General features: G+C 49.8%; 1 protein-coding gene across 1 annotated transcript; it reads left to right on the forward strand.

Moving 5' to 3' along the window:
* The first annotated feature begins 1,817 nt into the window (after positions 1-1,817).
* LOC113710849 (probable isoaspartyl peptidase/L-asparaginase 2) lies at positions 1,818-4,089 on the forward strand. Its single transcript, XM_027233900.2, has 4 exons — positions 1,818-2,114; positions 2,478-2,711; positions 3,166-3,252; positions 3,361-4,089. Exons 1-4 carry the CDS (start codon positions 1,953-1,955, stop codon positions 3,853-3,855), a joined length of 978 nt encoding a protein of 325 aa, XP_027089701.1. The 5' UTR covers positions 1,818-1,952; the 3' UTR covers positions 3,856-4,089.
* The last annotated feature ends 9,803 nt before the right edge of the window (positions 4,090-13,892 follow it).

Consider the following 13,892-nt stretch of genomic DNA (forward strand, 5'->3'; position numbering starts at 1 on the left):
AACATTAACAGTACACGACTTGACTAATTTGCCATTGGATGATGCTGTGTTGTATATGCTTTACAAATTTGACATAAATTGCATCAGTACAATAGATGCATGGTCCGGGAAATGTCTCAATTCTTCGTAGTTTTCCATACAAACACGCTTAGATCTCCCATTATTATGTATTGTCGAAAGAATTATATTTTTTGAAAACAAAGGTTTATTATAACACTTTTTAATATGTCATGTATGTGAATTTAAAAAAAAATATTTTTGAAAAATTCAAAATATTTTTTCAATAAAATGGCAATCCAAACAAGCTCAATTCTAGCTTCTTTTCTTTTTTTAAGCATGCATACCATGTCATTTAAGATTAGGGGTGCAAACGAATCGAGCCGCTCGCGAGCCGCTCGATTCAAGCTTGACTCGAGCTCGATCAATATCGAACTCGAGTCGAGCTCGAGCTGGTCGAGCCAGAGTCGAGCTCGAGTTCGAGCTTAAAACATTAACCTCGTTAGGCTCGCGAGCTAGAGTATATATATATATATATATATTTTTTTTTATTTTTAATTTTTAATAGTAAAATTACATAAATGTCCTTAATATTTTATTATTTATTAAAAAAAATATTATTTTATTTATTTTTTAAAAAATAAAATAATTATTTTTATTTTTTTCGAGCTCGAATTCAGCTCGAATCGAGTCGAGCTCGAGCTCGAACTTGAAAATTACCAGTTCGTCGAGCTCGAGTTCGATGAAATTAAGTCAATGCTCGATTCGATAAGGCCAAAACTCGACTCGACTCAACTCGTTTGCAGCCCCACTCAAGACGGACGGAAGTGGGAAACAGAGGGACTAGACAGCTGGGAAGTCAAGCTTGTTTGTCTTCGAGAACTTTAAGCCCCATCTAGTGGCAGAGTGGCGGTTGCATGTCCAAAATTCTGAATTTTTCTCGAGGAAACACAGTGAATGGTTTTTAATAATAATGGGAATAGCGGAGGCTCCTGCCACTTGGCCCTAGACTCGTCACGGTTTCAGAATCATGGATTCCCATTTAAAAAACAACAATTTTGACTTTTTTGAAGGTTACGATTATAATTCTTGAATCTTCGATTTTGATTACAGTTTCATTTTTTTTCCGATTATGATTCCCATTCTTTTAATCATGTTTAAACACTTTGTTTGTTATAAAATTGATTCTAAAAAAAAATAACAACAAATGTTAATAAAAAAGGAAAGAAAGAATCTTAGTAGCCCTCATGTCGTGGCTGTGGTAGACAGTTGTGTGCCAAACAACCTTTTTCATTGACTATCATCATTTGATTACCAAGTTAAAATTTTATAACGTGACAACGAAAAATGTGTGTTGTTTAGCTCACCGGAAAAAAAAAAAAAATAAAATTGTACTGTGTATTTGAAAGTGAAGGACCGAAATTAAATAATGAGTCATAAATCCACAAGAGAACGACTAAGAAGCAAAGTAATTTTTTTTCCTCTGTCATTCAAACATGGCTGCTGCGGCTACACTGATACACATAAGGGATATATATAACTGATTCAATAATTTAACGAATTTAATTTTTAAACTCCAATTTTATGAAATTTCAGTTTATTAATTAGCTTAATTACTTTACATGGGAAACAAAAAGGGAAAAGAAAAGTTATATTATGGGGAACCTACCTCGAGCTAAGCGAAATGCACGTGTACATACTACCTTCCCCCGGGAGTCGAAGGAGGGCTATTTCGGAATCTCAGTCAATTGGTTCAAAGAATCAAATTCGATTAAGAGTTGGTTCAAAATTCCGGAAACGCCTATAAATCCCAACGGGGACCTCTGCCACCTTTCTGTGTGAGGGCGTGCATTGTTTTCATTTGGCACTCTCCTTCCTTCCTTCTGAAGCAGTTGCAGTAGAGCAAAACAGAGGGCGGAGGGGATCAAGAGGAGAGAGTGTGAGAGACGCAGAAAATGGGTGGTTGGGCTATAGCGGTGCACGGCGGCGCTGGGGTGGACCCCAACCTCCCACCCCAACGTCAAGATGAAGCAAAACAGCTCCTCACTCGTTGCCTTAATCTCGGCATCTCTGCTCTTCGCTCCTCCCTCCCCGCCATCGACGTCGTCGAACTCGTTGTATGCACCCCATTCTATTCTCTTCCCATTTTATTCCTTTTTTTTTATTATTATTTGTTTATTCTTCTTTGCCATATATTTCATGCTCGTTAAACCGATACCGTAAGAAAAACGCATCAATTTCCACGAGAAAGGGATGCAAATGCTGTCCAGGATTGTTCAGCTCTAGCAAAACTTCATCATTTTAACAAAATCTTCACTCCTAAATTTTTGTTAAAACATTAATTAATTTCAATAGAGTGTTAGTAAGGGGTGGTTTTATTTTTATTTAGCTTTCGTTTTGGTTAGGGAACCACGATTTTAGGCGGCGTTTCTTGACCTTTACTTTTGCCGTAATCTGCATGTGTGCGGTTACACGTACAGGTTAGAGCACTGGAATCGGATCCTTTGTTCAACTCTGGCCGTGGATCTGCACTGACTGAGAATGGAACGGTTGAGATGGAAGCCAGCATCATGGATGGACCGAAGAGACGATGCGGCGCCGTTTCCGGCGTCACCACAGTCAAGAATCCCATTTCTCTCGCTCGCCTTGTCATGGACAAGTCTCCCCATTCCTATCTTGCCTTCTCTGGGGCTGAAGAATTTGCCAAACAACAGGTACGATGACAGAATATAACATTCCCTGTAAAATCCTCTAGTACTTTTAAAAAAGCGGCATTGGTATGGTATGCACTGAAGAAAACTACTAACAAAAAAACAATTAACGTTGTTACTTTTTAATCATTTGTCACGTGAGGGTCATGACATGTAGTCCGTGTCGTTTTCTTGCATCCAACAAACAGTCCCACAAGAAATTCTTTATTTATTTAATTTTGTTGCAGGGAATCTACTTAGATTCTTGGTGGATTCATATGTGGCACGTTAGCAAAGTCAGTTTTTGTTTAGCTGTCTAGTTTAGTGGAAGCCACAGAATGTGAAAGTTTTTTCAGAATGCTATCTATTTTTTTGGCGGGGGTTCGGAATCTACAGTAGATCTCGTCTCGTGACTTGTTCTATTTTGTCAGCCTGCTGATTTTTTTTTCTCCCTGCAAATGTGGGTTCATTTCGTCAGGGAGTAGAGATGGTGGACAATGAATATTTCATCACCGAAGACAATGTGGGCATGCTCAAATTAGCCAAAGAAGCTAATTCCATTTTGGTACGTCGCCCCAACAAACAAACAGCGCATACAGCTTAATTATTATTAATTCAAACAATTAGATTCACGGTACTAATGGTTCAAGGTTTTGCCTATGATTTGGGACAGTACGATTATAGGATCCCAATTGTTGGACTGGAGTCCTGCGGCGCAGCTGCTGAGAGCCCAATCCTAATGAATGGACTACCAATCAGCGTATACGCGCCGGAGACGGTGGGGTGCGTGGTGGTAGACGGCCAAGGCAGGTGCGCAGCCGCCACCTCAACCGGGGGCCTCATGAACAAGATGACCGGTCGCATTGGTGACTCCCCCTTGATTGGAGCTGGGACCTACGCATGCGACCTATGCGGGGTCTCTTGCACCGGAGAAGGCGAGGCCATCATACGTGGGACCCTCGCTCGTGACGTGGCTGCTCTGATGGAGTACAAGGAGCTCAGCCTCCAAGAAGCGGTGGATTATGTGATCAACAAAAGGCTGGACGAAGGGAAGGCTGGTTTGATTGCGGTGTCCAAAACCGGGGAGGTGGCGTGTGGGTTCAATACGAATGGAATGTTTAGGGGGTGTGCTACTGAAGATGGTTTCACGAAAGTTGGTATATGGTAGTGGTAAATATTTTTTTTTTTGACAATTTAGAATTTGATGATTGCTGTTGCTTTGGTTGTTCTGAAGCTTTTGTCGTCAGAATAAAAAGATCATGCAATGCAAATTATGGGTGAATAATTTGCAATGAGTGTTGATCTTGAGTAGGATTTTAAAAATGTGTTATCTAGGCTGATGATGGGTGAATCTTTATTAATCATTTAAGGCCTCAATCTGTCGGCCACAAACGTTCGTTTTTTTGCGTTGCAATCACTTGCTTCAACACCACCGGCCAGTTGAACATTGATATTGACAATCATCTGTCAGACGCTGATATAAAGAGATGGTGAAATTTGAGAACGAGTTCTGAAGCCCCACATAGATTGTGACATTTTAAGTTCTGCATCAAGGCCTGAATTTTTTGCACAACAACTTTTTTTTCTACCGTCAAGGAAAGGGAGCATCCTTGATCAATCTGACGAGCGTGAGCTTTGAGCTTAGAACCAGGAGGATCAGATTTTTGTGAAAAATAACCCTCCCTTTTCATTTCGCTGAAAAACTAGCAGTTATTAGAGGTGAACATAGCCTGATACAACAAGGGCTCATATCTTGGCAATCTCCCATACTCATAATTGCATTTCACTTATTCTTCTCACTGTTGGTGCCTTCGGGTTTGCCCAAAATGTTTTCCTTGACGGTACCTGGCTTGTCATCGGTGCCGGCACATGGAAATTTGTTTAGGCTACAAGAAATTGGTTCGCATGGAAATATGGAAACTGAAACAAAAGTCATTGCATGCCTTTGAAGAATCCATGCGTCAGGCTTTTGATTCAAGAGTGGTTGCAAAGTCTTGGTTCGATTAATGAAGAATCCCAAAACCTATCCTATTGACTCACTCTTGAGTTATATATATAACGTGATTAAATGAATCTAATGCGCTAAATTGCAATCATTATCATGATTGATCAGACAAACAGAAAACCTGGGGTGGGCAAGACTTTCTGCTGATACCGACACGAAATGCAGCGGTGGCTTAGTGTAGTTGGTTTGCAGACAGAAAAACACCAAGGTCTTGACACGTAACTGAATGGTAGGCATTCTCATCTTTTAAATCGTCCGCGGCTGCAAGAACAGGAACACGCATGTATGATATAATACATATATAACATGGCATTATTATATTATAGGAGCAATAAAGAAAGGAATAAGGAAATTGCAAGCGGCGGCGGCGGCGGCGGACGACAATGCATCTCATTGTTCTTTTTCTTTTTTAATTTCAACTTTTGCTTAACTTGCTATTTCTACAAATATTTGGGTCATTGCAAACTTAAAAACTTTCATTATATAAATGAACTTCTGCCCCCTGAACGTCATTTATTGTTTGCTTTTTACCGGAAGATGTTGTAAGATTGGCCAGACTTGTAATTTGCATCAAACGCAATATATTACATACAGTATGCGGTGTACCTGTACCGGTGACGCATTCTAGATGTGTGCAAGTGATCAAAATTATGGTATTTTGGTAAAAATATTATTCATGAAAATTAGTTTTGTAAAGGAAATTTATGATGTGGTGATTAGTTATTTGGTAATTAATTTCAATTGGCTAAATACTAACATAATTTAAGTTCATATTTTAAAATAGGAGGGCGTGTAATTAATTAATTAATTGACACAACTACCCTTGAAATCATAATTTTTTTATCTGAGGAAAAATTAGATACTCTTAATAATACTTCCTCCCACAGCACAGGGTACCAAACCTATGGCCTCAAAAGTTGTACTCAGCCTTTTGCAGTAGGCTATTACCAAAAGCCAGTCCTGGTCCAATCCCACAAGTGTTGTTGGCATCAATATACCAGTGCAGTGGCTCATATGCTTCCTCCCACGAAAGTCCTGCATTTAACCGAAGAATTGCTGGATCAGGATAACATTCTTGAGGAATAAAACCATCCCAAATGTGTTTGTCCACCCCTCCACGGCCAGCCATGTTACTTTCCCCAGCTAACAAGAATTCGTGCTTTTTGATTAGGACCATTTGGTATTGGCTTGGTTTCTTTGTACAGGAGCATTCGTCATGATCATTATCAACCATGAAATTCCAAACAAAAATATCAAAATGAAGAAGCGCTGAGCTTCCCCGGATCGAGCTGGACTAACGAGTTCGGGGTGCTGATGGAAGAGCTGGTCCTAAGCCTGCAAAACAAACAAGGATGAGTTGGGAGAGGGGGCTCGGGGGTCGTCCCCGAGGGCACTCCGACGGTCAAGTTAGTTTTCCGGTGAGTAGGATTCACGGGAAGTAATAACAACCGAGAGTAATTTGCCTATCGTGAGCGTATCTTGTACAGTTGATGCGTGCTACTATTTATACCTGCGAGGGAGTCCGACCTCCGTACGTTTCGGGACTTGCCCAGAACAGCCAGCATCCCGCACTCAGGGGGATTGTCTCCGATCTCCTCGGGATGGACTCCTGCCCCCCTTGCGAGCCCTGGCAGGGCGGCCCAAGAGGGCTGCCCGGACTCCAAGGGCCGAGGCCCAGCTCGGCTAGTCCTGGGCTGCCACGTGTCTAGGCCCAGGATGGGGCCTCTGCACTAGCCCCCTAGATTAGGTAGGGCTGTCAGGCAGACCTAATCTACCTCTGCCACGTGGGAGGCCAGGGCCGCGCACTACTCTGCCCAGGTCATTTCTGGTACAGTGCTGCCGCAGGGATGCCGCGCCCATGTCCTTTCAGTTGTCACGCCTCTTCGGTTTCCGTACCAGCATTAAATGTATTCACATGGGGGTCGGTTCAAATTCACGCAACCGTTTTCCCCCCCATTTCCCTTCCTTATAAATAGGGGTCCTCGGATTTCACCCGACTCCATTTGCCATTTCTTCTTCCCCTCGCGCATTCTGCACTCTCATTTTCCTTGTGCATTCGCATTTCCATTTCCCAGCAATCTCCGGTGTCCCGTGCCCAGATTCCGGCGAGTCTTCCGTCCTCCCTCCGCCTTGATCATCAGTAAGTCCCTTCGTGATTCCTTTCTCCTTTTCCTTCAGTGTTCCTTCCTGCTTCTGCCATCTCTTTTATGTCGGGTCACTCCGACGTCACTTCCACCGCCTCCCCATCTCCGGTCCGTCGCAGAGCCACCAGAATCTTCATTTCTTCCTCATCTTCGCCCTCGTCGTCGCCTTCTCCCCCTCCTCCTTCTTCTTCTTCTGCCTCCAACCCTGACCTGCTCAATCCCATAGTCATCATGAGTTTTTCTTCTGCCCATTCTCCTTCGGCCCGAGCCGCTGAGGAGGTAGCCGAGCTAGATGCCCTCATCGCGCGGCAGGCTACCTCCACCCCCCCAAGTCCCCACACGACTCCCCCGGCGGAGCCCAAGGTGGAGCCGGGGAGGATAGGGATGCCTCTGAGGGGACCCCTGCTTCAGAGCAGGGGGATGACCCCGAGCTCTCCTATGGTCATGTCGACCTGCAGGAGGCCACCCTATCTTCCAAGGCAGTGGCCGAGCTAGCCAAATCTTACTCCATTCCTCCAGTCTACGAGTCGAGGGCGGCCGGGCCTAACGACCGGGCCTGCAGACCTCCCCCAGGCTTCGTAGCCATCTATAGGGAGCAGCTCATCGCCGGGCTCCGTCTCCCCATTCCCTCAGCTCTCACCGAGATCCTGAACCACTGGGGGCTCAGGATTACCCAGTTTCACCCTACCTCCATCAGGATCATTACCGGATTCCTGATCTACTGCCTCCTCTGCGATATCCCCTACTCTCTCTCCATCTTCCGAGCTGCCTTCATCCTTAAGACCGCCCTCCCGGGATGGTACTACTTCTCCCGCCGTGGCCCCCAAACCAAGGGAGGAAAAGGGGTCCAGGAGTTGTTCTACGGGCTCCCCTCCTCCGTGAAGGACTGGAAGGGGGACTTTTTCTTTGTCAGATCCACACATTTTCCCCCCAATGTGTGGAAGGTTGGGGGAATCAAGGCCGACCCCTATCCGGAGGACCTGGACTACGATACCCTCGGCCAGCTGTTGGGCTCCAAGGTGAAACTCGATGTCACCAGGATCTCCACTGAGCAGATCTCCGCATCCGGGCTGATGGGGACGGTGTTCGGATCCTCTGGGGAAGTGGCTACCCCCCAGCCCAAACTCGACACCTGTAACGCTGGCTTTGCCCCTATCGCATTTGTAGTATATGTTGGTTTTTCCTTTTTCCCTTAAACTGCCTTGCGTCTCGCTTATCTGGTTGTGTTTGTTGCAGTGAGGAAGCTCTCCCAGCTGCTGGGCGCACCCCTCGGGGGGTCACTTCCGTCCCCCAGCCCGAGACTGCTCAGGGGGCCCCAGGAGGGGCTTCCACCCCGGGGGACGGCTCAGCCCCCCAGAAAGAAGCGCAAGGAACCCCTTCCCCTACCAAGAAGGCTGCCAACAAAAAGGCGGCCGGGCAGAAGAGGGGTCGAGGGGACGAGCCTTCCCAGCCCGCGAAGAAACTCGCGGTGGTTCCAGTCCATCCCCCTCCGCTTGCGCTGGCCTCGGGGGGGTCAGTCCATCTGGGCGTGGGCTCCGCCGAGGAGCACGCTCTGGAGTCCACCCCTCCGAACTTGTGGCACTTCCGCCACGTGGCCCCTTTGAAGCCGGGCCAAGCCCTCACGATGCACGACCCCCGCCACTTCTGCCCGTCCTGGGAGCTCTCCATCAACGATCGAGCCCAGTTTCCCGAGGTGGCTCGGGAGCTGATGGTGGGCTCGGTCCTCCCTCGCGACAGGAGGTGGATGGAGCTGGCCGACCCTTCCGAGCTCTTGGACGCGTATTTCACCGCCCAAACTCAAGTAAGTCTAGCCCTTGGGATAGTTTTGCCTCCGTGTCTCGGTTAAGTAGTGCGGCGTGCTGACCTGTTCTCTTCCCCTTTCAGGCCAACGCTGTTGGTGCCGCCCTGGCGACCCGCTTCTCTGAGATGTCTCCCGACCTGGAGAAGTTGCGGAAGAAGAACCTGGAGGCGGAGAAGAAACTGTCCCAGGCCCTTAAGGAGACAAGCTCCCTTAAGGCCAAATTGGGCAAGGCCGAGAAGGAGTTGGACACCGCTCAGGTCCAGCTCGCCTCCACCAGGTCAGAGCTCGACCAGGAGAGGGCCGGCGTGGCCAAGCTGAAGGAAGAGCACGCCATCGAGCTCTCCGGCACCGTCAGCCGGGAGCGAAAGAAGGCTGTTCGGGAGTTCCTCACTTCCGATCAGTTTGAGGAGGACATCGCTCACCTCAACCTGCCCATCCTCCAGGTCGGCTGCACTCGGGCCCTGGACCAGATGAAGAAACTCAACCCTCCCGGCCTCGACTTGGCGAGGTTCAAGAATTACAACCCCGCGGCCGAAGCGAGCCTGGACTGGCTTTTCGACGGGTATCGCAAGGGGCATTCCCTGAAGGAGCTGGCGGGCCGGACCGACACCGGGGCCATGCTGGAGGAGGTTCCCTTGGAGGAGGGCGAGTCTCCTGGTAGAGCTGCCGGGAAGGAGCCGGTGGTCTAGAGCGGCGACCACTCCAGAAACCCTTTCCGTCTTCTTATAAGGATGTGGCCATGCTCCAGTTGAAAATGCTCTTGGGGGTCCATCTGAGACGGGAAGGTTCGATTGGATAGCCCTCACCATACGCCTCTCAGCATGTTTGAGGTGCATTTCCAGCTCCTGCTCCAGGCGGGCTACCAGCAAGAAGGAGGGGTTCGAGATATTTTCTCTTCACAGCTCGGCACATTTTGTAGCAGATAGGCAACTCGAAAGTTTTGTAATAGATAGGCAGCTCGGAAGCGTTGTAATAGATAGGCTTTGAATGCATATGCGAAATTTCGAAAAATCACACTGCTTTTCTTGCCTGCAAGCAACGTCATGTGCCGACCTCTAGGGTCGAGCACCAAATAGACCCACTAAGGGGGTGTGCCAGTCTCTTGGGGCTGAGCACTTAGACGCTAAGGGCGTTCCTGCCGACCTCCTGGGTCGAACGCGGAATTTCAAGAATCCTCCCACGCTTCCAAGTTCCTCTCCATCGTGCCGATCTCCTGGGCCGAGCACTTCACACTTGGATGAGTACCTAACATTGAGTGCGTTCGTGCCAACCTCCTGGGTCGAACGCTTCACACTCACACTTCCATCGTGCCGACCTTCTGGGCCGAGCACTTCACACTTGGATGAGTACCTAAACATTGAGTGTGTTCGTGCCGACTTCCTGGGTCGAACGCTTCACACTCACACTTCCATCGTGCCGACCTCTTGGGCCGAACACTTCACACTTGGATGAGTACCTAAACATTGAGTGCGTTCGTGCCGACCTCCTGGGTCGAACGCTTCGCACTCACACTTGGCTGCTTAATACCCCTAGCCCCCCACTAGGACATTGAGCGAGGGAACGCTATGTGTGCTAGTGTAAGGTAAAATGAAACAAGTACAAGTGAAATTGAAATTGTGAAGTCGGGCTTTTATTGAATGAGAAAACAAAAATTCCTGAACACACTGGTCTAACCTATGTTACAAACAGTCGCAAATTGGAGAAGTGCCAAGTACGAGATACTTCAGATCCATCCACCTTGGCGAGCCTGCAGTAGCCAGCCCGGCTCACCTCAAGGACCTTGTACGGACCCTCCCAGTTTGGGTCGAGCTTGTTGGAACTGTAAGCTTTGCTGATTGAGTTTTTTCGCAAGACTAGATCTCCCGGCTGGAACTGAATGCTCCTTACTCGGGCGTTGTGGTAGCGGGCGAGCTGGCTTTTGTACTTAGCCATCCGAATTGCTGCCTCCTCCCGCTTGGTCTCTAACCTGTCCAGATTGCATCTCAACTCTTCTTCGTTGGCTGTCGCAACGAAGTTCTGGGTCCGAGGAGATGGGAGGCCGATCTCCGCGGGGACCACTGCCTCCGCCCCATACGTCAGGGAGAACGGTGTCTCGTGAGTAGCCGCCCTAGGCGTGGTGCGATAGGCCCAGATAACACTAGGGAGCTCCTCTAGCCAGTTAGACTGGGCTAGCTCCAGCCTAGTTTTTAGTCCTTGCAAGATAGTTCGGTTGGCATTCTCCACCTGACCGTTAGCCTGGGGATTGCCGACCGACGTGAAGTGTTGATTGATCCCGAGCTCGGCATACCAGTCCTTGAAGGGGTTTTCGGCGAACTGGCGCCCATTGTCAGATATCAGAACATGCGGAATTCCGAAGCGACAGACTATATTCTTCCAAAAGAACTTCTGAATCGTCTTTCCCGAAATAGAGACCAGGGGCTCTGCCTCCATCCAAGTAGTCGATGGCCACCACGAGGTGCTCGTACCTTCCAGGAGTTCGGGGAAATGGACCTAGGAGGTCTATTCCCCATTGGGCGAAAGGCCAGGGACTGTGAATGGGGATCATTTCCCGAGCTGGCTGGTGACGCAGTGAGGCGTGCACCTGGCAGGCTCGGCATCTTTGTACCAGCTCTGCGGCGTCTCGGAAGACGGAGGGCCAATAATAGCCCAGGAGAAGGCACTTTTTGGCCAACACCCGAGACCCCACATGTGCCGCACATATACCTTCATGGACTTCGCGCAGAACGTAGTCTCTTTCCTCGGGAGTCAAGCACTTTAGCCAGGGGGACAAGTACGACCTCCTGTAGAGAGTTCCCCCGGCGTAGGCGTATTTGGCAGCTCGGAGTTGGATTCATCGAGCCTCGGTTTTGTTCTCAGGGAGGGCACCCGAGCTGAGGAAGTCAACGAGGGGAGCCATCCAAGTGGCCGAGCTGTCTATCGCCAGGACCTGGACCTGGTCGATACTTTTCTGCTTCACCACCTCTACCAAGACCTCCTTGCTCAGGTGGGCGAACGAGGAGGACGCCAGCTTGGACAAGGCGTCCGCGCGCTTGTTTTGGGACCTTGGTACCTGCTCGATCTCAAAAGTCTCGAACAGGGCTACCGCCTCTCGTACCTTAGCCAGGTATTTCTTCATTATCTCGTCCTTGGCCTCATACTCCCCACGGATCTGGAGGACGACGAACTGAGAGTCGCTTCGAACCCGGATCGCGGTGATGCCCATCTGGTGGGCTATCCGCAACCCCGTCAACAGGGTCTCGTACTCCGCCTCGTTGTTGGACGCAGGGAAGTCGAACCTAAGCGCATAGGTCAGTTCTTCCCCCGTGGGCGAGATGAGCAGCAGGCCAGCTCCGCTGCCCTCCTTGCTCGAGGCGCCGTCCACGAACAACACCCACGGCTCCTCCGTCGGGGTGTCCGTGGGTGTGGGGACTAGCTCGGTCGGGGTCAAGCTAGCCCCCTCGGCAAGGAAGTCCGCCAAGGCCTGAGCCTTGATCGCGGTACGAGGCCGATAACTGAGGTCATGCTCGGCTAGCTCGACGGCCCACTTGGTCATCCTGCTCGAGACCTCGGGCTTGGTGAGTATCTGGCGCAAGGGCTGGTCGATCAGGACTACGATGCTGTGAGCTTGGAAGTAAGGCCGGAGCTTGCGAGCAGCATGCACCAAGGCAAGAACCAGCTTCTCGGCCGGGGTGTATCGCGTCTCCGGCCCCTTGTAAAGCTCGGCTGACGTAGTACACCGGTCTCTGAGCCCCCATGTCTTCTCGCACCAAGACCGCACTGACTGCCTCGTTGCAAGCGGACAGGTATAGGAATAGGGTCTCCCCCAACTCCGGGGCGGTCAGAGTTGGCAGCTCGGCTAAATAGGCTTTCAGGTCGGTGAAGGCTTTCTAGCACTCCTCTGTCCAATGGAAATTCTTAGGCGCTTTCAAGACTAGGAAGAAGGGCAGCCCCCGGACCGCGGAGCGCGAGAGGAACCTACTCAGGGCGGCCATTCTCCCTGTGAGCCGCTGGACTTCCTTCACGTTCCTTGGAGGGGCCATGTCCATGATGGCCTGGAACTTATCCGGGTTGGTCCGGATTTCGTCTCGGGACACCAGGAAACCGAGAAATCTTCCCGATCTGACCCCAAAGGTGCACTTCTTCGGATTTAGGCCCATCCGGCTCTCCAGTAGGATGTCCAAGATCTCCCACAGGTCGGGTATGAGCCGCTGATCAGTTCGACTTTTGACGATCATGTCGTCAACATAGACCTCCATGCTTCTGCCGATCTGGTTTTGGAATAACTTGTTGACCAGGCGCTGGTAAGTAGCTCCCGCGTTCTTCAACCCGAACGGCATGGTCCTGTAGCAGTAGGTTTCCTCCTCGGTGATGAAGGAGGTCTTGTCCCGGTTCTCCTCAGCCATTTCTATCTGGTGATATCCCTTAAAGACATCCAGGAAGCATAAAACGTCAAAACCCACAGTAGAGTCTACTAACCTGTCGATTCTAGGCAGGGGAAAGCAGTCCTTCGGGCAGGCTTTGTTAAGGTCCGTGAAGTCTACGCACATCCTCCAGGTCTGGTTCTCCTTTTTGACTAGGACGGGATTGGCCAGCCAGGTCGGGTAGTAGACCTCCAGGATGATCTTGGATTCCAGCAACTTGCCTACCTCCGCCTTGATCACCTCATTTCTCTCGGGGGCGAAACTCCTTTTCTTCTGCTTCACCGGCTTGAAGTGAGGATCCACGTCGAGGTGGTGAACTGCCAGGCCTGTTGGAATCCCGGGCATGTCCTCCACCGTCAATGCGAAGACCTGGGAGTACTCTCTCAACAAGGCCTTCAAGCCTTCCTTCTCCTCGGCTGGCAGCAATGCCCCGATGCGGATGACCTGGTCGGGCCTCTCCTCCCTCAAGGGGAATTCCTCGACCTCGTCCTGTGTGCTCAGCTGCTGTGTCTCGTCTCCTGGGATGTAGGGCTCCAAATTGGTCGTCTGGGCGACCATCTTCTCCGGCCCGCGGAGCGTGGCTAAGTAGCAAGTTCTGGCAACCTCTGGATCACCGTGCACCTCGGCTATCCCTCATGGAGTGGGGAACTTCACGCTGAGATGGAGGGTGGACGGAATAGTTCGGAGGGCGTTCAGAACTGGCCGGCCCAGGAACACGTTGTATGAGAATTGCTGCTTGACCACCACGAAATTGACAGGGATAGTCCGGCATTTGGGGGCCTGCCCTACCGTGATCATCAGGGTAATCATTCCCTCCGGGTTGATGGGTGGTCCTGTGAAGCCCACTAGAGGTGT

The sequence above is a fragment of the Coffea arabica genome, chromosome 10e, assembly GCF_036785885.1.
Source record: "Coffea arabica cultivar ET-39 chromosome 10e, Coffea Arabica ET-39 HiFi, whole genome shotgun sequence".
NCBI lineage: Eukaryota > Viridiplantae > Streptophyta > Magnoliopsida > Gentianales > Rubiaceae > Coffea > Coffea arabica.

Excerpts from the sequence above, each read along its gene's own strand:
- LOC113710849 (XM_027233900.2), top strand. The coding sequence starts at position 1,953 with ATGGGTGGTTGGGCTATAGCGGTGCACGGCGGCGCTGGGGTGGACCCC. Across the intron at positions 2,115-2,477 it reads TCGACGTCGTCGAACTCGTT|GTTAGAGCACTGGAATCGGA; the intron begins GTATGCACCCCA and ends TTACACGTACAG. Across the intron at positions 3,253-3,360 it reads AAGAAGCTAATTCCATTTTG|TACGATTATAGGATCCCAAT; the intron begins GTACGTCGCCCC and ends GATTTGGGACAG.